Raw genomic sequence first — 24060 nt, 5'->3', positions numbered from 1 at the left:
TTTTGTCCACCATAAGCGTGGAAGGGTATACTCAGATGTGAGTCCCTAGCTCATTGCACCATCAGGATTCAAGCAAGCCGGGCCGAAGACGGCTGAAATGCCAGAAACCGGTCCCCGGTAGCTTGTTTCCTTCCCAGTATAAGAAGTGGCTTGGTAGTTTGGTCTGCCCTGTTCCCATGATGCACTGGGCCAGGGTCAGACTAATTTGCATATAGCCAAGTTCTGAGCTGGGATGGTGCAGTGAGCTAATAAAACGGTAATGGATCAAGCCCTGATCTTTGGACTGGGTAAGAGTGGTCTGCTTAATTCAGACACTCTGTTCATCACCACCCCCTTTTCTGAATCATTTTTGTCCACCATAAGCGTGGAAGGGTATACTCAGATGTGAGTCCCTAGCTCATTGCACCATCAGGATTCAAGCAAGCCGGGCCGAAGACGGCTGAAATGCCAGAAACCGGTCCCCGGTAGCTTGTTTCCTTCCCAGTATAAGAATTGGCTTGGTAGTTTGGTCTGCCCTGTTCCCATGATGCACTGGGCCAGGGTCAGACTAATTTGCATATAGCCAAGTTCTGAGCTGGGATGGTGCAGTGAGCTAAAAAAACGGTGATGGATCAAGCCCTGATCTTTGGACTGGGTAAGAGTGGTCTGCTTAATTCAGACACTCTGTTCATCACCACCCCCTTTTCTGAATCACTGTAATTAAGTGGCTTTTTGGTGCCCTTTTTAAACTCCCATCACCAACACCAGTCCCGAGGAAGACCCTGTAGTAAGGTGTCAACTAAATCTACATCCTAGAGGGGTCGAAACGGCGACTTTATCACCTGTACCTATCCATGAACAACAGATTATCTTTACTGTGTTCCAATATATGGCGTAGGATCTGTATCATCCACCAATGTGGTCCTTGCCAATAAATGCATATGTGGTGTCAAATGATAAACTCTATGACCTCACTGGATCTTTAGGAAACCTTTCCTAAATAACCCCCAACCCTCTCAATCACTTTACCCACCCCCTTCCCCTTTTCCTCTGGGCACATTGTATATATTGTAAGACGATTTGTGTAACATTGCCTGTAAGAGGATGTGATTAAATACCATTCCTCTTTACATTGTTGTATTATTGTCTTTGACTCAAGATTTAGTATATAAGATTGTTTTTATAATATGTGTGCGCTGGAACCACTTTCCCTGTAACATTTAAATACCCAGGTCCCAGTACTCTTTGGGTTAGCCCTTTCTATGTAACAAGTGCAGCAGTGTGCAGCATGCAGCAGTGTGAGTCGTGCAGCAGTGTGCAGCATGCAGCAGTGTGAGTAATGCAGCAGTGTGCAGCAGTGTGAGGCATGCAGCAGTGTGAGGCATGCAGCAGTGTGAGGCGTGCAGCAGTGTGAGGTGTGCAGTAGTGTGAGGTGTGCAGTAGTGTGAGGCGGGCAGCAGTGTGAGGCGGGCAGCAGGGGGAGTCGTGCGGCAGTGTGAGTAATGAAGCAGTGTGCAGCAGTGTTAGGCGTGCAGAAGTATGCAGCATGCAGCAGTGTTAGTAATGCAGTAGTGTGCAGCGTGCAGCAGTGTGCCGCGTGCAGCAGTGTGAGGCGTGCAGCAGTGTGAGGCATGCAGCAGTGTGAGGCGTACAGCAGTGTGTGGCATGCAGTAGTGTGTGATGTGCAGTAGTGTGAGGCTTGCAGCAGTGTGAGGCGTGCAGCAGTGTGAGTCGTGCGGCAGTGTGCAGCATGCAGCAGTGTGAGTAATGCAGCAGTGTGCAGCAGTGTGAGGTGTGCAGCAGTGTGAGACATGCAGCAGTGTGTGGCATGCAGTAGTGTGTGGCATGCAGTAGTGTGTGATGTGCAGTAGTGTGAGGCGTGCAGCAGTGTGAGGCGTGCAGCAGTGTGAGTCGTGCAGCAGTGTGCAGCATGCAGCAGTGTGAGTAATGCAGCAGTGTGCAGCAGTGTGAGGTGTGCAGCAGTGTGCAGCGGGCAGCAGTGTGAGGCGTGCAGCAGAGTGAGGCATGCAGCAGTGTGTGGCATGCAGTAGTGTGTGATGTGCAGTAGTGTGAGGCGTGCAGCAGTGTGAGGCATGCAGCAGTGTGAGTCGTGCGGCAGTATGCAGCATGCAGCAGTGTGAGTAATGCAGCAGTGTGCAGCAGTGTGAGGTGTGCAGCAGTGTGCAGCGTGCAGCAGTGTGAGGCGTGCAGCAGTGTGAGGCGTGCAGCAGTGTGAGGCGTACAGCAGTGTGTGGCATACAGTAGTGTGTGATGTGCAGTAGTGTGAGGCGTGCAGTAGTGTGAGGCGTGCAGCAGTGTGAGTCGTGCGGCAGTGTGCAGCATGCAGCAGTGTGAGTAATGCAGCAGTGTGCAGCAGTGTGAGGTGTGCAGCAGTGTGCAGCACGCAGCAGTGTGAGTAATGCAGCAGTGTGCAGCAGTGTGAGGCGTGCAGCAGTGTGAGGCATGCAGCAGTGTGAGGCGTGCAGCAGTGTGTGGCATGCAGTAGTGTGTGGTGTGCAGTAGTGTGAGGCATGCAGTAGTGTGAGGCGTGCAGCAGTGTGAGGCATGCAGCAGTGTGAGTTGTGCGACTGTGTGCAGCATGCAGCAATGTGAGTAATGCAGAAGTGTGCAGCAGTGTTAGGAATGCAGCAGTGTGCAGCATGCAGCAGTGTGAGGAGTGCAGCAGTGTGAGGCGTTTAGCAGTGTGTGGCGTGCAGCAGTGTGAGGCGTGCAGCAGTGTGAGGCATGCAGCAGTGTGAGGCATGCAGCAGTGTGAAGCGTGCAGCAGTGTGAGGCACACATACATACCCATAAACATACCCTTCTGAAATAGTCACATAAACATACCCTTCTGAAATTCTAAACATTAATTTCTTAAAATCAAAACCTGGTGGTATTTTCCATCCATTGGAGAATGTACAAGTATCAAGTGGGAACAAAAGTAGAAAACAGCTTTTGTGGAATGAAACGCCCACGTTCCATTTCCCAATACAGTTCTGTCCTCTCTGAAGGAAGCATAAAGAGGAACCAACACACAGGGGGAATAGGGGTAAGGAGCAACGCAATAAGAACCAGCAACCCTCTAGAGAGAGGGGGGGTTGTAGAACAGAGAAACAAAGTGCCTTACCACCAGGGTAGGGGGTGCAAAGAGAAGCAAATAGCAAATATGCAGGAAGAAAAGATGAAGGCATAAATAAGAACACTGAAGAGCTAACAGCGGAATTGATAAAAATTGTCGCACATGCATTGCAAGGAATCCATTGTAGGAAAGTACAGAAACATCAAACTGCATAAAGTGAGTCAAGATGTGACTGACAAAGTCACAAGCTATTTGCTGAAAAAGGCTGGTAAAAATAAAAAGTCATTGGATGAAGGGGATGGACCCGAATAACGCTTGCAAACATATCTGGCAGATCGTTGCACTGTCAGACTTAGAACACCAAATGCAGCGAAAGGAGATGGGCTAGCATGCCCCTTGTTCACATTATTCATGGAATAAAGTATTATAGTTTTTTCTCAAAATATAGTGAAGCTGTATTTATTCCATCACAACTTTGTGAAATGTTTTTATGTGGGCATCACAGTAATTTTTGTGAAGTATAGGAAAAAACCTTGCCAACATCTGTGAAGTGGTTTCCAAACCACCAACCCTTCTGATCACAGCACTACAAACAAGAAAAGCGGACATCAAAGCAAGGGTGGGGGGGAACGAACATATGGGGTGTGACCGATAACGAAAGTTAATTGCTGTAAGAGGGGGAGCAGGAAGTGAGGCAGAGCGCGAGCTGGCGAAAGCAGTCTGCTTCTTTCAAGTCCGATGCCAGATGCCAGCTTCGCGCTTGAATGCCTCACATTCACTGGCCATAAACCGCATTCCAGAGGTCTTTGGGAGCATTTCCTGGTGCCCCTTCTAAATCCCTCGCATAGCGATCACTGACGCGATAGCTAGGCTCAACCTAAAAAGAAGTGGGGGGACTAACCCAGTTAGGCAGTATCCAAGTGACATCACAGCGGGCAACATCACGGCGCATAACATCATGATGCATGGCATCACAGAAATTGACATCATAGAAAGTGGCATCACAAGCCACAACTTCACAGGAAGTGACATCACAAGAAGTGACATCAGATCTAAAGCCCTCACATATTTGTTTATCAGGTCCATCATGTGTACTTTGGAGCGCATTGCGAGGTTAATAGCACTGTGAGCTATGTAAGATGAAAAGTGACTTTAACACCTTGTAATCCCACAGTTTTATGCAACACATCCTGTACATTCATTTACAAATGAATATGGTTTATTGTATATATAATATACACGACTGATATAAAGTGCTCTGACACCCTGTATTGGGATGAGTAGGGCTATACAAGAAAAAATTGTGGTACTTAAATTATTTCAACCCCTCCTCAGGGGCAGTAAGGTATATTTAATGCAATTTGTTTTGTGTAAATACTGGGAAAGACCAACACATCTGACGTTCTTACAGTGCATGCATATCTCCTAAACAGGGATTGAACAAAGTGAAGAGCTGCCTCTCTTAAGTATGTGTAAAGTGCTAACAAGGTGTGAGCCTTTGTTTCCCTTCCACTTCATTTGTATCAGGTATGAGGCTCCTGAAAGCTCCCAGCCAAGAGACTCAACGAAAAGGAGGCATGATAACCCCCTCAAATTAGGCCTTTGTTATGGGCCCAGCAGTTGTCTTAAATAAGAAAGCCCTGTCCACGCCGCCTGCACATTGTTGCTTGTTACAGATGGAAAGCAGACAACGTGCAGGCGCTGCTGAAAGTGTCCCGGCATTTGGAAATTACTCGGAAATCAGCACATTATTCAGTGGGGGCCCAAATTCTTGGCTGGGTGGAGGCGTGCACCCTGTGGAAATAGTGGGTGGATGCAGTCCGCTCGCCATGTTAACCCCCCCGCCCCCCTCCCCTCCTGACTCGTGCCCTGCCTGCCCTCCAAGGGTATCCATGTGTCAGAGGCAGAGCTACAGCCAAATTTGGGGTCCTACTAAAAATTTCGGGGGGCTGATTCTTCCAGCAATATGCAGAGTGGAGATGCAGGGGCTCTAAGAAGGGGAGAATACACAACAAAGCCCCGTAAGAAAGCAACATGGTCTTTTAAAGACCTGTGAAGTACTGTGTGTGTGCCCGGGCTGCCACACTAAATGGGGGGCTGAAGCCCTTTGCGCCCAATGGGCATTGCGCGCCTGTCATGTGTCACACGTAGCCTAGGTGTCAGGTAGCCCTAGGCTCTGTGTGACACGTATGGCCACGCCTATCCTTTTAATCAACATAGCTTTGCATGTTGATTTTATATAGCGGGAAAGTCCCCAGGTTCACGTATGAGGAGCTCATCTAGGTCATGTGTTTTGCTTTGCATTCAGGGACTTGTAGTCCTGAACTGGATACATGAATGCAAAGCCAATCCTTGGACAGGAGGGCCTGTTTGCGTATGGACCTGGGAAACTTGAGCACTCTAATTGAAGGAAGGGAGCCGTAGCTACCTTGGAGAGCCAACAATACACGTCTCCTGTTCTGTCTGTACTGATCTCGGTAGCTTCTGCCCAGGGCTTTAAGTGGGATGAAAAAACTGGGGTCTCTCTAAGGGACGTGCCTTTGTAATTAAGGGTATGGCTTAACACCAACACTAAAAAATCAGTGCTTATCATAGTGTGCCGCCCGACTGGTATTTTGCTGCTTTTGTAATTGTTTCCAGATATATAACACAACAAGTAACATTACACATACAACAAGCCAGGGCTATTGGCTTTGTCGATAGTTGTTAGTTGCATAAAATAAATAAGCAACAACTATGGCTTTGTTGTATATTGAAAACGCGACCGTTCTGAAATGATGAGACTGTGAAATAACTAAAAGAAGTCTCTTTGAAGTTACATCAAAGGCTTTAAGCAGTGATGCTGTTGCAAAGTTATGATATTTTGTTCACCCGTGTTTTTTTTTTTAACTTTATTTTGGTTATACAACATGTATAAGAACTCCCCCCTTCAATTGGCATCCATAAGAACACATGTAGACAGTTCGACAACCTCATTATGGCACTGTGGGTACAGGTAACATCGGGGCTAGTAAGATCCATGAGGGATAACATAATAGCATGAAATAACAAATGGAAAGAGCATGAGGGAGCAGCTGAGCACCACACAATCCCTTGCATTAACCCCTTCACTGCGGCGGCTATTCCACCGCAGTGCTAAGGGGGCGGGGCGGCCGCGCGGCGGGCGCATGCTGGTGACGGAACCGCTCCGTCAGCAGCCGCAGTTGGGCTGTGCTCATGCCGGAGCGGTTCCGTCATGGCCCCGCCCGCTCAATAGAACACGCCACGTAGGCGCGAAATCAGCGCCACGCAGGCGCGGCGGACGGGCCATGACGGAACCGCTCCGTCATCAGCACAGCGCCACCGTAGCTGATGACGGAGCGGTTCTGTAATCAGCATAGAAAGGGTTAAAATGTGTCCTAACAGTCCCCCTCCCCTCCCCATCTGACCCCGACCTCCCTGGTGAAAACAGTTCATCACTTGTCCCATCAGAATCACTCTGAGACAAACCTGAAGTACACATAACTCACCAGGCGAGTAGATCATCCTGCAGTTTGTTCACCCATGGTTGAAGGTGAAAATGGAGAGCCCCATAGGGACCTGTCTCAGCGCCTGCTTTTAAGAACTGCCACCGTTGAGCATCGGCAGCACCCGGACCACTGAAAGTCCTGCTCTTGCCACTTCCCTCATGCTTGTCTTGTAAGTGTAGGGTGGCGACGTCACTCCATTTCAACCTGTGTCCCCTCCTGGGCGTTATATCTGCGAATCGTTGCTAGTTGTGTTATTTTAATAAGTTCAGTTCTACTTTGATTAATTCAGTGAAATCAAGCCAAACCTGGAACATCCAGAATGCATTGGGTTGCCACCAGGGACTTAGCTTATGCAATGAGATGGGGGAAGGGAGGATCAAGCTCAAACTTCCCAGCTAAAAATCAATGGGCTGCAGGGTGGAATGGTAAGATGGCCAAGATACAGGATGGACTGTTCACATGAGGAACCAGGTCAGTACTGATCTGCATTAGTTGGCCTCGTTCCAAAGTGGCACAAGGGGCAGGGCCGAAAAACAATGCATTGGAATGCTATCCTGAGGGACTGCCAGTGGCTGGTCACCTTTCAGTTGTTTGATTGCAAGTACTATGGCTGGAAACCTCAGACCGGCGCAGCTTTCCAAGCCCACTACTGCCATGGCTTGTGAATTCCCAAAAAGTAGTAAATTGGCACTCACTCAAGGAGTACTTCTAAGAGTTAGGATTGACAACATTTTTGTTTAGCTGCCGCTATATATATTTATTTTACAGATCTAAAAAAAGAACAAGATAAAACCTCTTACTGAAATAAAAACGACGAGAGAAGCCAATACAGATGTAGCAGTCCCAACTACCAAGCCAAGAGCCCATTTATTTTGGAGGGGAGTTGCATCCCAAACGTCCCATCTGGAGCTACACCCCTGGTGGCCACATGGAAGTCTAGGACTGGCAACGGTGTCTGTGACTTGAAGTGAGAGGTCGCGCTAATTGTGCTTCGAGTTTCCAGTTTGTGAGTGCCATTGGCATTAATTTCATCACTCTGGCTGGAGGTATTCCCTCGTTTGCCTCTGGTGCCAGCTCACAGAATGATAATATCATGACAAAAGATTGAGTCAGCAAACTTGCTTGCACTCTTGCACACATCATGGGGCAGATTTACAACTTCTGGCGCATCTCTGCAAATCAGCAGGGATGCACCAGAACAGATGAGTCACGAAATCCCCCACCTGCGCCACCACAGATGCGTCGCATTTACAATGTGGCACACCATGGTGCAAGGAAGGGCAGATGCATGACGCATTTTGTGGCGTACAGGCGGCGCATTGCTGGAGTCACGTCACAAACGCGACGCAACTCATGCAATGCACAGGGGCCGCCCATACTTAACTTGGTGCGTCACTCCTTATACCTGCTTCAAGAAGTTGTAAGGATTTGACGCAGCAGCGTCGTAAAACTGACTCAGTGAAATCTTGTAGATTTCACTGCGTCAGTTTTACAGGGCTTTCCTGCGAGGTAACGCCTAACCTGCGACAGAACGCCCACATGAAACCTGAGGCAGGTTTCATGTGGCGCAGGGCTTTACAACATGACGCATCTGCCTAGATGCGTCACATTGTAAATAAGTTGCAACGTGGCGCATGGTTTACGTCGCTGCTGCGTCACAAAAGTGACGCAACGGTTGCTCAAAGTGTTGCAAGGGGCTTGGAGACCGGGAAGTGTTTAGCGCCTAATTAGTGGATATATTCTTGATCTCGTAGAGGTTCTTCCTCGCAGAGCCAGGGACCGAAGCCGCAGTAGGTACAAGAGCCGGGTGACATCTCCAATTTGAGCAAGTACGCGACGGCGTATCCATGGACTGCATTGTGTTTTTTTGCTTAAACTGGCTGATGCTACTTGCTAACATTTCCCGTTCACTGGGAAGACAGCCTCAATCTTGAACATAATAACCGTCGCTACACCTCTCGTTTTTTACATTACCATTAGGACCACATAAACGCTCATTTCGTTCCTGTGGGAATCACGAAGCCCCCATAATTTGGGTAAGTGCTAATGTGAGTACTAACACGCGATTGGCAGGAATGTATGAATGCATGGTCGAATGTATGGTATGTATTTTAATTATACTCAGAAACGTGTTCCTTATAATGCAGTTGAGACTAATTGTGCTGATATTTACTGCCTTCTGCTACCCATCCTAACACAGAGTTGGTGTTAGAATGCGAGTTATATAGCCACCAAATGGGCCTGTCACATTATGAAAGCATGTCACAGCACGCCCTGGATGAGTGGCACTGAGTGGGGCATTTCTCCACAGTTGTAGCATGCACACTGGATTTGGCATGCAGCACTCCGGATTAAGCACTTACAGTTATATTCATGATATATATAACTATGTCCCTTTGTGATTTTGCCCCACAGACGGAGCCTGGCAACGCAAAGACACTTTTATTTTCTACACACACAAGGAGAAGCTACTCTTCCCTCGCTACATGGATAGGATAGGGACTTCCCATCCTTTAATTCCCCACACATAGAGGGGGGTTCTTTTCCAGCCCTGAAGAAAGTCCTGGACCTTTACGGCCCTTGTGGACTGAAACATGTCGGCACCAGGCTCTTAGGACCATTAAAATCCAATAAAGACCAGTTTTTTTAGAATTTTATTGACCCAGCCAGACCCAAGAATAAAGGGAAACCAGGGGTCTGACTGAGGTTTTTTTAATCTTTAAGCCCCCTTCCTTCATCTATTCTAAGAGCTACCCAACACTGTGGTTGAGCCCACCCCGACATTTAGGGGTCGGTGTGACCCGATGATGAAGCATGACACCAATAGGGTGTGTGAAGGTAATTAAAAAGAAATAGTGTTTTTTCCTCTTAACACACGGACATGATTAGCATGGCCCCACTGTCTTGAGTGGTTAACTGTATAATCTTTGCCACCACACAAGGTGTAGTTGTGTTCAACGTTGCAGATTACACATCACCAGGTATTCAGTCCTGGTGTAATTATATTTGAGTATTTTTTGAGAAATATAATTTATAGGGAGGATATACTCCAGTTGTTCTCCTCTCCAACCCCCCGGCTACTGGAATTTATACCGGCAGCCTCTTGTGTTAACGGCTTGGAAATCTGCCCCAAAGCATTTAAACTGCTGTTCAAGTATGGAAATGCCAAAATGAACACGTAGAAATCTTAAAATTTGTTAATAGTTTGTGGAATGCTTGTAGACGACGTGCACAATCGATGAACTGTCCAAAGAGAACATGTGCTGGGTGGAAAGACTCTTCCCTAAATCATTACCTCTACCATGACGGCAAAGAGGTTGAGCTGGTGTCAGACTCCTGCGTAATGTTTCTTCACTGAACTGGCCATGTCGTGGTGAACTGTCTTTTTGACACAAAAGTTCTACAGCACCGGTGGGTAGGAGCAGGACTTCATCAGCTAGCAAGATGGCTCAGCAAGTTAAACATTTGCAGCTGACGTCTAGTGAGTGTTACCTGCAGGTCATGAGTTTGAATCTTCACAAGGCCAACTCATTCGCCTGCCTTTTTGCTGTCAGTTAATTAAGTGCATTTTAAATTAGCAAAACGTAGCAATAGTTAGTTACAGCACGTAGAGGTAGAAAAATGGAGAGATATATACATATAAAAAAAAATTATTATTATAGACCCTCTATAGGTACCTGTCACTGAATTTTAACCAGAAGTCATTGGACATCTGTAAAGGGTGTAACAATAGGGCATGTCTTTTAGACCTGCCACACCCTTCACACCATTTACATATATAAACACCACAACACAAACCTAAAATTAATTAAATAATTAACATAATTAATTATTAATTGTCTAATTGAAATTAATTAACAACTAATTATTAAACTATTATTAATTCATCAATTAACACATAAATTATTCAATACATTGTATATAATTAAATTACTTCTCATCCTATTCCCCTATAAACCCACAGCCCGCTACAGAACTAAAAACGAAAAATAGAATAAAAAGAACTAAATTAACTACTATAAATGATTATTTAAATCTATATAATTAAATTACTTCCCACCCTATTCCCCTATAAACCCACAATCCGCTACGGAAATAAAAATGCAGAAGTAAACTTAAAATAAATTAATAACTAGTAAAATTCTAAAACATATAATAAAATGACAAACAATTCTCGTTAAGAACACTAAAATACATAACATTATTAATACATCGATATTTTTGTCAACTATATTTTTGTAAACGATATTTATTAAAAAAAAATTGTAATCGATATTACTTACCTGTCAGTCGATATTCTTGTCAACTACATTTTTGTTGTCGATATTTCTTCCCCACAATATTTTCGTGGCGATATTTATGTCCCACGATATTTCTCCGTCGATATTCCTGCTCTGCGCCAGCTGCTCTTAAGAGCCTGTCACTCAGCCTGATTGCTGTGTTATGGATTTGAACAGCACACAGTCTACCACTGTTATGGCACAGGAGTGCTTTCAGTATTTCAAAAGTGACGTTTAAAGGTTCTGAGGTTTCCATCGTAGACCAGAACCTGATTAGGACTGTAAAGATGTGCTACCACAATGTCAGTGGCTGTGTTCCTCTATTTGTTGAACTTGTCTCTCTCCTCCTCTAAGTCTGCCTCCACTCCTTAGTTAAAGACTCATAGGTTCTACTGCTCTGGGGATGGCAGCTGGGGTGTTATGAAGCTCAAGGCATCCCTATGCTCTTTCTCAATCTTTAACTTCTTTTGTGGTTTATGTGTCTTTTGTCAAATTATTTGTCTTTTACAGTGTTTCTTCTCTGTTAACTGGAATGTTGAAGAGGGCCACATCCACCCCATATTTACAGAAGTAACCACCTACTATGCAAATTAGCTCCATTTAGATTAACTGTATGTAATTTTATCTTTTGTGGGTATTCTGTAAATCAGGCATGGATCCATCCCTCCTGGATCTACGTTGCATTACCCCATCCTAGAGTAATGTGTTCTGCATGATTCCTATGTATCTGATGGTGCCCTCAGTTGTACTGCCAGCATATCCTTGGCTCCATGTTATTTGTTTCCTGCTTCACTATGTTCCATGCCCTGCCCTGAAGAAGGGCCAAATCAAAAGGGCAAAAGCAAAAAGAACAAATGATGGATGGAATGCTGAACAAATCATACATTCACCCCCAGTCAAGAGATCTGGGTTAAATCCATCGTTCTTTTGCTCACCATGCCACCCCAGTTTAGACTCAGCCATATGCAAATCAGTCTTGACCCTGCTCCCCCAGGAACAGTCCAGTCTGAACTGCCAGTCCAGGTCCTCCCAGGACAAGAAAAAAGCATCCTAGGACATGTTTCTGGTTATCACCCCTCATCAGCCAGGCTAGCTTCTAAATAGGAAAATCACAAAGTAGCAGGCCTATTCTATCTATGGACTCCAGATCTGGAACAACATCCCTGTATCCATCAGTACAACTCCAGGGCTGCTCCAGTTTTATAGAGTTGAAGACAGACCTCTTTAAAGAACGCTACATTACATTGCAGTAACAATTTTTTAACCAGCTTCTACTCCTATCACTCATTGTATGCTTGCCTTTGACCCCCTTTAGCATTATGCTTCCTTTTTTGGCTAGCTTTGCGGTATAAAAATGCCCCATACATATATTACAGAACGGTTTGCGGTACTAATTACCAAAACATTTCACAACAAAATAGCGTCTCATGGACTTTTTGAAAGTTTGAGGTCTGATGTTTTCAGATCCTTTGACTTTAGCAACCATGATTCTGCAGGAAGAAATCTGTATGTTTCTTTAATTAAGTTTTTTATTTAGTTGTATTTTTTAATGCCAGTCTGTTTGTGTTGGTGTGTCACGTTATCTACGTCCATCTCTGCGTCCTCACATTGGAATGTACATTTCTTTGTTCCTTCCAGTGGCTACAATGACAATACCGGAAAATGCTGCAAAATATTCACTTTGTTGTTTTGGCCCATGTGTATCTATATCAGTGCTACACAGCAGTCTCTCCTTCCCTTTTACGGCAGATGAACATCCCATATCACATCTTTTCCTAAGCCGTAGGAATGCTTCAAAGTTGTCCTTTTACCTTCCATGTACTTTGTTTGGCAGACACTGTTATCGTTACATTACTTCTCCATCCTTTCATTATTTTTTGTAGTTTCTCAGGGTTACCCCAATCCTTAAAAAGAGGCCTGTTGCTCTATGTTCTGGTTTGGTCATATCAGGGGTCTCCCTAAGGGTAAGAAGGCCCTTCTCTGCATCCCCTATGAGTATCCTACAATCCAGCCTCCCTGGATGTTATAGATTGCTGAGACCTCTCATTCCTCCAGAGGGACCTGGGGAAGGCTTTAGAAGCCACATCCGAGGCCTTCCATACCTTACATTGGAGGTCACTACTGGAAGCCAAACTTGTTCCTAATCACCTCACAGCCCTGGTGCGCCCGCTTGCACAGGGATCGGCAGTGCCTGCTCCAGCACCATGCGAACCGGCACGTACATGGAGCACAGGAAGAAGCACAGCTCGGACAACACTGCACCTTCACCAACGGGGAGAACTGGTTAAAGAAGCATTTGCAATGCAATAGGATTCGCATTTATGCAAGACCTATATGGCCGTCATAAGGAGGAACTAACAGCCTATAAACCAATCGGAAGGCAGCATTTATAAAGGACAAACACACAGGCCAATGAAAAGTGGGTGGGGGAGTAGGCATGGCTTCTCCCCTGTACTCTACTACCACCGATCACCCCCAGAGCAGCACTTGCGTGCTGGCTCAGGGCTCGACCTAAACAAAGTTAATGTTCACGTCGGATTTTATATTACTATTTCTAAAATGACACTTTTTGAAACTTGTCCTTTTTTGCCTGAGCCAAATGCACTTTTCTGCCAGTTTGCACTGTCAGCCAGAAGCTCAGTGGCTCATTGATTAGTTGTGAAGTGGCTTCCAGAGTTGAGACAAAGGGAGAGTGGTGACCATCTGGGCTGCGCCCAGAAACTTAATTATCTTCAAAGGCTGCCTAACCTATCACAAGCAAATGTAACTCACACCTGGGCATGGGCTCTCTACTGTCCACTAGCCAGCCAGGCACCAGTCCCAGTGGATGAGGAGCTGCCCCCCAGAGTTGGTTTCGAGTGACCACAACAGAAGGTGTGCCCCTTATCCCTGGCACACCTCTGGGTGGACACAGGGAGTTCTGCACTGGGGAAGAAAGGTTGGGCCATCTTGGTTTTAGGCAGAGATGGGCACTATGGGATAGTGTTAGAACTGGCACCATTGGTGTGGATCTCCCTTCCATTTTTTGTTATTGCCTCATGTGTTTTTGCTAGTGTTAGATGCTTTGGGCACTGTGCCACTGCTGTCCAGTGCCAAAGTGCAAGTGCTCCCTACTGTAAATTAATGTATTAATCAGTGGTTCCATGATTGGCTGGTTTGGTTTACCTGTCAGACCCTAGTACAGTGCACCAGGGGTGCCCAGGGCTTGTAAACCAAATGCTGCTGGTGGGCTTGCAGCACTGGTTGTGCCACCCACAGAAGCAGCCTTGTAAAATGTGTCTAAGGTCAGCCATTGCAGAGCCTGTGTACAGTCTGGTACTGTCATGCTGACTGGGCAAGTGCACCCACTTGCCAGTACCTAAACCTTCCCTTTTCTTCATATCAGACACCCCTATGGTAGGCCCAAGGGCATGGTGCATTGTCAGTATACGGTAGGACATGCCCTGGTGTGTGTGGCATGTCCTAATAGTGAATTACATCCATTTTTCGTTTTTCACTGTTGCAAGGCTACCTGTTCTTCATAGCATATGCCAGAAATTTGGGCAGTTAGATTATTACATTTTATAATCCTAACTGACTCAGGGGACATGGTAGAAATTTGAGTTTAGTATGCCTGGGCTCAGAATGATAAAATGCATCTTTTAGTGAAGTTGGTTTTAACATTCTGTGTTTGAAAATACCACTTTTAGAAAGTAGGTATTTTCTTGTCTAACTATCGAAAGCCTGCCTCTGCTAGGTTGTGTATTCCTTGTCTGGTGTTTTTGAGTGACAGGGCTGGGAGATTCCAAGAGACAGAATGAGTCAGCCCAGTGGTGAATAGAGAGATCTGGATGGGTGGGAGGAGTTGCACTTGGGACCTGAATAGGGCTGTGCCTGCCTTTCACAATGCTGGCTCCACCTCCTGGGGTGTGGCTGATGTCTCTGCCCTGCACAGTGAATAAAGAGAAGGAATCTTGTCAACAAAGTGCTCCAAGGCTGTGCTTTCCCTCCACAATTTTGGCTCCACCTCCTCTGGGGCGGCTGATGTTTCTGCCCTGCACTGTGAAAGAAAAGAAGGAGTCCTGTAAACAGAGTGCTTCAGAACTGGTTTGGACTGGGCAAAGGCCCCTCTGCCGTCAGACAACAAAGGATTTTGGGGTATAAATATTGGGACTCTGATCCCAAGAAATTAGATCACTTTTGGACAAACAAGAAGAAACCTTTATTGGGGAGAGGAATCTGAAGAAACTGAAGTGCTGCTTGGGGGATTGGCCTGCAGTGGTTGCCTGACTGCCAAAGGAAGGAGAAATGAACTTTGCATACTTTACTTTCAACTTGTAAGGATCTCTAAGGGCTTGGAACAGAGCTTGCCTCCTGCTGAAGTCTCAGGGACAACAGACTTCAACCCCCAGCTCCCCAGAGTTCTTTGGAAGAGCCTTCTACTGTTATGGGCCTTCTGAGGGATTGCTTGTCGCAAGGAGCTGGAAGCGCGACTCAACGAGGAAGAAGTGTGTTGGCGTCGCTGCTGTTGCCGCCGCATCGTGAATGTCGGCGCTGTAGCTGTCGTATTGCACCGCATTGAGAGAAGAGTCTCGCAATGAAGAAGAAGCGTGTTGCCGTCGCTGCTGCTGCCGTCGCAACTCCGAAGGAGGGTGTCGCCGTTGTAGCAATCGTATTGCACCACATCGAGAGAAGTGTCTCGCAATGAGGAAGAAGCGTGTCGCCGTCGCTGCTGTCGCACAGTGAATGTCGGTGCTGTAGCTATCATATTGCACCACATTGAGGAAAGCGGCTCGCATCCCCCGGAGAAACGCGCCACCGTCGGAGCTGCTGCCCTCACATCTTGGATGTCGCCACTGTAGTTGTCGCATCGTGCGGAAGCTTCTCGCAAACGTCGGAGCAGAGTGTCGCAGCTGAAGCTGTTGCTGTCGCATCGCTGAACAAGGGTGTCGCCGCTGCAGTTGACGCATCCAATCGAGACTTCTCGCATCATCGGAGAAGTGTGCCGCATCTGGAAGATCTTCACGTCTTTATTTCTTTGCACCGGAACTCTGCCGCATTTCCATCGCTGCAACATTGCTTGTTGTAGAAGTGCAATGCAACGTAAGGTACATTGACACAAACTGTCGAATCTTAAGAACTGAACAGAATTAAGCTAAAACTACCATCTTAAGTATAGTATTGTGTATTCTTTTCGTTAAAGGTCTTGTGTTAACCCTATATAAAGAATACTTATTTATAATATACAACTGTGTGGTGGCCATTTGTAGTGTTGTAACTGGATTACTGTATGTGGTTGCAAAAGGCTTTACACACTGTCTTTGAGATAAGCCTGTCTGCTCGTGCCAAGATACCAAGGGGGTGAGCAGGGGTTATTTTAGGAGTGTACCCCCTTACCCTGACTAGAGGCAAGGATTCCTATTTGGCACAAGTACCTACCTGTGCCAACTAGAGACCCCCAAATCTAACAGATAGTTTTCAGTAAAACACACATGAATGACAGCAAAAGTGGGTAGGGTCACCCCTGGAAACTTTTACCCCATTGTTCTCCGGAAGTTGCCCCACCAACAGGTCGGGTATCTACCTTCTCAGAACATTTCTAAATCTGAAGGTATCTCTTTGGCTGGTACCAACTGCCATGAACTTTGGGGACTTACCAGAAGGCTTAGTTCTGTGGAAGTACCATTAATACACTGTGGCTTGCTCCAATTCTTCCAAAAGGCACTCCATACCCGCATAAACTCAACGTGAATCATGAATTCCCCAAGGGAAGGGGGAATGGAATGAGAGAAAAAAATAGCTGTTGCAAGTCTTTCTTCACATCAGGCAGATTTTGGTAAGCACAATAGCCACATTCTGGTCTACAAAACAAAGTGTAAATCAGTTTTCTTTTGACGACTAGCCTAAGCTAGATTCTAATATCACTTTGGTTTGAAACAAATAATACCTGGTTTACAGACACCTTTGTCTGCTACTCCCTTTAAATTTCTTATAATGTTTATGTTTATCTATAAACATAAAATATCACAGTCATTACCTTTTATGCTGACGTCCTTTCTGGATGGAATAATGAAAATGTGTGTTAAATTACTCACCCTACTTCTAACACTTGCTAGAAAGTAGCAAACGGAATGTTACAGTATCATAGGAGGGAAGATAATAGCACCCATAAAGAAGAAGTAAAGTTCAATAAGTAAACATAAATTCAGCCTTTGATTTCTTATAAAATGATTCCCAGTTCAGCAATGTACATTTCATAGGGTGAATACGGTCAAAAGCTAATTCTTTGCAAGAGATTATTAAATTTGAGGAAAAGACAGTCATGGGTGATAGTACACTCTCCTACCAGACTCCCAAAACCAGTACTACTGGCACTGGCGTAACGAAAATTGAGGGGGCCTCCCTGCATGGTACGTAGAGGGACCCCCTCAGGGCTCAATCACGAGCTCTCCAGCCAGACTGCAGTGCTGAGGGGGCCCCCTGTAGCTTTGGGCCCCCACGAAATGCTGGGGCTGCGGGGGCCTGTGTTACGCCCCTGACTACTAGTGTGAAAAGAAGACGTCCAATGACAGTGCACTATCACCCGATGCTTTAGTTACATTTAAAAAATCTCCTGCCTCATGTCCATAAAAGTTAGTTGGGTCGCAAAAGTTTGTTGTTCTGAAAATTGGGTACTGGTTTGATGAACCCTGATCTAAGTAGTTGGAAAACGGTTTTTCTCAGTGCAGAAACCTGCATGTTTCACAAATGTGTTACTATTTCTTTCATATATATATATTTTGTAGCTGCAGTTGTTGGTATAATCCTGCCTTTACCATGTTTGCATTTTACCTAATCTCACCAGGTATGCGAGGAGAATCCTTTTTCAGTGGAATGAGAGAAGCCACAGCTCACTGGGTCCGGATCACGGAAAGTGGGGAACTTTTGCTCTATTCAACGGATAGCGAAAAAGACCTTAGCAAGCACTTCCAGGTCATTACCGACTTCAATGACCTCCCTAACTCCTTATTTGCATGCAACGTCCATCAGTCTGTCTTTGAAGGCAAAGGCAGCAAGGTAAGATGCAATGCTTGGGTTCTGAGAGAAGTTTTTATCCGAGTTACTATAATATGATTTAATTTGCTTGTTGTGACTTTACAAAGGGTCATTTATGAATATTTACAAGATTATGATTACTTCTGTCAATGTGAATAGCGCATTTTGTTCCTCCCTACGCCCCACGCCCCACTATACCTATTTACCCCTAAATGCTAACATATTTTGGATGCAAGATCCCCTTCAAGAAAAAATATAAGTATGAATTAATCGAGTAATTGATCCTGTGCTAAGATTGAACGTTGACTTAGACTACTTGATGGCATAGATTTCAGCACATTGTCTGGGACATGTGGACTGTTAAAAGAAGTTAGAGAGTCAGTTTCTCCTTGTTTTACTCGGGGGTTTCTCGGCATTGATGGCTCTGTTCTTTACTGAAGGTGGGGAAGTGAATAGGGAGATGTTTTTTCAGAGAATGTGATTTCAGGGCATTCTTGGAGGACAGGACCCAGTCTAACACCATGACATAGTGGTCCAGAGCATTCTAGTGAATTGTGCCATCTTCTTGCAGTCAACACACTTAATGACCGAAGCAGTATGGAAGAGCTTGATGTGAGATGTTTCCTTACATTGCAATGTAGGACTAGATTCTGAAGATATTCAACTCCATCTAATGGTCTTGAGCCAAAAAGATGAAAAGCCTATACCTGTGCGTCCCAAAATTGTTTACTTAAGGTTGCTAATCATTATGTTCTTTAGTAAAACAAATCACAGATAAAATGAAATAATAAATTAGTTTTTTGCCAGAAAAAAGTGAAACTGACATTGAAAAGAACTTGTAATTCAAGACTGTGAGGGGAAATGTTGATATCTTGTTTTGACTACAAGAAGAAAGTGGCCTAGTCCCTATGTGGAGACTAGGACGCTAACATGCACTACTAATTAGTGTGTAATACTCAGTTTGAAACAGAAATGTTAATTAAACAATATTCTGTAGTGATTTCCTCAATGTTAAATCTGCGACGTGTGCGCACACCACCACAATGAGTTTGTCCTAATTTGCATGTATTGATACTAAATGCATTTAAAAGAATTTCAATGATACAACTTTGGTTTAAACAAATACAAATTCACAAAACCCAATGCATTTCGGGACACGCGGTCCCTTCCTCAGGGGTAATCTGTTGAAAAGAAACGGGAAACATTTCAAATAATGCACACTTGGATCAACATCACGATATTCAAAAAAAGGAAGAGATGTCAAGTGATGGCGTGCTTGATCGTGCACCCTACACCATATAGTGCTAGAGTTAGTGACATACGGCCACATGCATCAAAGTCCGGTTTTGCGATTCTTTATTTGCGAAAATTAGGGAATCGCAAATAAGGAATCGCAAAACGGGATGCAACAATTTATTCGCATAATTTTTCGATTCAATAAAAATCGCAATTTTTACCGAATCGCAAATATTATGCGAATTCTAATTTGCGATTTCGCAATTCCCATTGATTCCTATGGGCCAAAAGGCCCATAGGAATCAATGGGAAGGCATTGACATTTTGCGAATTGCAATTAGCGATTCGCAAAATGTTAATGCATTCCATGGGTGCAGGGTGGGGTCCAAAAGACCCCCCCTGCACCCCTGAAATGTATTTTAAAGTGCATGTTTCACACACACACATGTCCTAAGGACATGTGTGTCTGTAACATGACAGTGTTTAAAATGCTAATTTGAGCATTTAAATTTTTTTTCGCAAATTACCACTAGGTTCACCCTCGTGGTAATTTGCACCCCCTAATTGCGAATTTGCAATTTTAAAAGCAATCATGCATTGCTTTTAAGGAATCGCAAATTTGCGATTCCTTAAAAGCAATCGCATTTTAGGAATTCGCTAAAAATAGCGATTTTCCCAAAACTGTTTCATGCATCCCAAAAACCTATTTAGAAATCGCAAACGGCCGAATTTACCGATTCGCACCGTTTGCACTTCCTAAATAGGTTGATGCATGTGGTCGATAGTGTAGTACCCATAAACATAAACACTTACTGTCTATACACGAGGGGTGCGAACCACATGGAAAAAAAAGAAGAAAACAAATCTATTAAGGCACAAGTGCGACTCAACAGCCGGCGTTTTTCATAGAGATAAGATATGTACTTTACATACGTACTAGAACTATGCCGAGAATGCATTCCGTAGAACAGCTTGCTATTGTCAAAAGATTGTAAGCCCCTGAAGATGAGATATAACTGGTTACCACAGTGTTGCATATCAATCCTCAATAGACTAGTCAGTCAGAATGATTATGGATCTCACCTTATGCTTAGAGTAGAACCAGCGTCTCCAAAGAATGAGTGGATAGCGTCACCGCTACACAGAAACCACGATGTGATAGCGGTGCAACTGTAACAATAATGACAATTTATTAAATTCTTTATTCGGTATTTCATTATAGAAATCCATAAAAGCATTATTGTACACATTATATCATAACATAGAAAAAGGATACAGTATTTGCAATAAAATTTTACAATAAAAGTTTGAGGAAAAATGCTTAAAAAATAGTTCAGTTCTCTTTACATTAAATACATTTCATTGTGTTGTAAGCAGTATTCTCACAGATTATTTCTATGTTTAAAAATACATTTTAAGAAGTTAACCATGTGATAACAAGTGACTTCAGAATCCAAAAATTGAAGGCGCAGCATGGCAGGGCGACACTGTCTTAAGTCCTATGATTTCAGCAATGGTACCAACCAAATTCTGCGATGAACATGATAGTACTTACAGAATAATACTGTATGTATAGTAGTCTTTACAGATGTATCATCGCAAGGACAGTGTCCTAACGTTTGTTCCCAGGTGTTTTTCATGGGGAAGGCTACTAACCGATGAAAAAGGTTTAATCTGAATCTGGTTAGTAAAAAGCGATCAAAAATGCCAATTTCAAGCGTTAGGTAGGGCTGAATTGTAGGGACAAAATGGACCATGATTGCATGGTGGACAGAGGGTTTCCCTATTTCGCTTGTGAGTCTTAGTCCATCTAAGTGGCTCAAGGCCATTTCTTTCAACTCCTTCTTGGATATCTCACAGATCTTTTCTGGTGTGATGTAGTATGCCTCCAGGCCTAAGTCCGTTAGAAAGTTTCTGATGTAGGCGAGCCATTTTATTTTTCCCGAATGATCTAATGCCATTGAGTCTGACACAATCCCTTTAGTTAACATGTTTTTATCTGAGGTCCATATACGCCGCCACAATAGCAAAGGTTGTATTTTTGCCAGGTCCTCAATGTGCGGTATGCCTAATTCAATGTGGGATGCATATGTGGAGATTCGCTTTGGTGCCACCAGAAGAAATCTTAAAAAGGAATTTTCTGCCACCTGTAGAGCACTGACATCCACGTGCCCCCAAACCCCAGCCCCATACAGAGCTACTGTCTGGCATTTTGCGTTGTAAATTTTCAGTAGTTCCACAGGCGACCGTTTGCCCAATTTTTGTGAGAAGGACATCAAAGCAGCTATTGCCCTCTTAAAGGAATGCTTTCTAGACTCAACTGCCTCTTTCCAATTCAATTTTTCATCTATTGTGATGCCTAAGTAAGGATACTGTGCCGTCAGTTCGAGGTTTTGGTTATTGAGGGATATGTCCCTAAACCCTTTTTTCCCTTTGCCTGCCACCATTACAAAGGTCTTCTTAATATTAATGTGGAGGTCAAGGGTGCCCATGAAATCCGCGTACCTGGTCAACGCCTTTTGTAACTCACGTGGGGTACGGGCTAGGATGACGGCGTCGTCTGCAGAGAGCAGAGCGGGAATCAGGCGTTGTTTTACTTGGGGGAGGTCTTGAGCCCCCCCTCAGAAGCTCTGTCTCCAGGCTGTTTGTATATAAGGAGAATAAGAAGGGGGCCTGACTCCACGCTCTACTCCAAAAGATGCAGTCAACTCGCCCCTAACACCGTAACATACTCTTGCGGAAGCCTTGGAGTATAGTTTCCTCCGAAAATCTAAGAGTGAGGGGTCCACACCCATTTGTGACAAGATTAGCCATAGTTTTGAATGGGACATGCAGTCAAAGGCTGTGGACAGATCCACGTACACCATATAGAGCAAGTCTTTTTTTGCATGAATATATTTTCCCACGATTATTGACAGGTTTAAAGCCTGCTCCACTGTACCAAATCCTTCCCGGAAGCCAAATTGTAAATCGGACAGTACCCCCCTGTCCCCTGCCCACTGTTGGAGACGCTCAAGGATGATCCTACCGGCTACCTTACCCACTGAGCCCAACAGTGAGATGGGGCAGTAGCAGGTAGGCTCCTGGCGGTCTCCTTTTTTTTTTGGTTTAAATCTTTTATTGAAGTTTTAACACGACAGACATAGGATACATCAACAACACGGGCGTGCATGCGATCGCCCTGCCAAGAACAGCTATCCCGCCTTTCCCCATTGGCGGGGCCCACTGGTGCTGCGTAGAGTGTGTCCTTGAGAGCTGGGGAGGCCCCGCAAGCGAAGTGAAGCTCTAATCCGGTCCCAGTAACATCCAACCCTCCCACCCCGTCCCCGCTCCCTCCCTCCTCCCACCCCCATTTCCCCTTCCCCGGTGTGGCAATTGCGATGATACCAGTTCTCTCAGGGCCGGTAGGATAGGTGGCGTTCAGATAGGTGATCGAGGTTCCCCTTGGAAGTCGCCTGGAAGCCTGAGCATCCTGAGGTATTTTGGGCAGGTGATTTCATTAAACTCCTCTGATAGGAGAGAGACGAGGGGCTGCCATGTATCGAGAAATGTGTCCCGTGTTTGGGTAAGGGAGGCCTGTATTTTCTCCATGCCCATGATATACCCCAGGCGATGGAGCCACCCCGTGTGGGTAGGTTTTCTAGGGGTGCCCCAGAGAGATAGGATATGTTGGGTGGCTGCCCCCATCGCTAGCCCCATCTGTCTACCCCTGATCGATTTGAGAGGGAACGAGATGGCGTTGGGAAGGCCAAGGAGCGTGTATGCCGGGAATCGGGGAATTTCGGTGTCGAAATGTGTGTCGAAGCTCTTGAGCACCTCCTCCCAATATCCCTGAACCTCTGTGCATTCCCATAGGATGTGAGTGAGTGTCCCTTGTTGCCCGCACCCCCTCCAGCACCCAGGGTCCCTGCGTGGGTTGCCTTGATGAAGCTGTGCCGGTGTGAGATGCCAGTAGTATGCTATTTTCACAGCCGCCTCCTTACTGGCTACTTTGCGGGCGGTGTGGTGAGCCCTGAAGTATATGTCCTGCCATTCCTTATCTGTGAATGAGCGTCCCAGTTCGCGTTCCCATCTATTCTGTCCCGCCGAACGTGCAGCAGGGGGAGGTGGGCCAAGCATCATGTAGAGGTCAGTGATTGCGCGTCTGTCAGTTTTTTTGTGTGGAGCCATTTTTCATAGTCTGTTAGGGGTCTGCTTACGTGAGGTTGCACATCCTTCTCTGTGAGCCAGTGTCTGATCTGGAAGTATTGGAAGCGTTGTATCTGTGGGCGTGTGTAGCAGTCTTGCAAAGTGCGAACTGGCATGAAGCCCTTGGGGTCGAAGAGATCGCCGGCTGCTTTGCATTCTGACTCCCGCCACTGCGAGAATGACCCGGGGGCCAGTCCCGGAGGGAACGCCGGGTTCTCAAACAGGGGGGACATCGGGACGGGAATGTGGTAAGGCCTTTCGGTACCGCTACTTTGTCCCATATCTGCATTACCGTCCTTGTAATGGGGGATTTCTTCAGATATGAGGGCCTGTCCGTGCGTCTCAAGAATGGAATTTTCCATAGGGACATCTGCTCGGTCTTGAAATAACCACAGTTTTTCCGATTCGGGCCTGCTCCATTCTAGGAGGTAGCGAAGTTGCGTTGCATGAAAGTAGCGAAGTAAGTCGGGTACCCCGAGTCCGCCGTCCGCTGTAGTCCCCGTGTTTAGGTCTCTGCGTAGACGTGGGCGCTTACCTGCCCACACAAAGTGTGTGATGGAGTCCTGCAGTTGTTTGAGCACGCCAATCGGGGGTGTTACCGGAATGGTCTGGAATAGGTACAAGACCTTGGGGAGCAGGGTCATTTTTATCGCTGCCACTCGTCCTAGCAAGGAAAGCGGCTGACGGCGCCATCTTGCCAGGTCCCCCTTGAGGGCAGCCAGTAGAGCTGTATAGTTCCCTGCGACCATTTGGGTTGTGCTCGGGGTCAGAGAGA

At 45.6% G+C, this 24060-nt stretch overlaps 1 protein-coding gene across 2 annotated transcripts in view; it reads left to right on the top strand.

The window, feature by feature from the left end:
- The window catches only part of RCAN2 (regulator of calcineurin 2), a 546515-nt gene that overhangs the window by 18155 nt on the left and 504300 nt on the right, over window positions 1-24060 (top strand). The window contains exon 2 of one of the 2 annotated variants that reach the window (XM_086926235.1): window positions 17671-17882. In XM_086926235.1, the coding sequence (XP_086782361.1) occupies window positions 17673-17882 (210 nt within the window). In that variant the 5' untranslated portion in view covers window positions 17671-17672. Of the gene's footprint in view, window positions 1-17670; window positions 17883-24060 lie in introns of those variants that run through there. The other variant, XM_086926234.1, reaches the window with a different exon arrangement.

This window comes from Lissotriton vulgaris, chromosome 6, assembly GCF_964263255.1.
Source record: "Lissotriton vulgaris chromosome 6, aLisVul1.2, whole genome shotgun sequence".
NCBI lineage: Eukaryota > Metazoa > Chordata > Amphibia > Caudata > Salamandridae > Lissotriton > Lissotriton vulgaris.
This window is presented reverse-complemented; position numbering and strand designations above follow the sequence as displayed.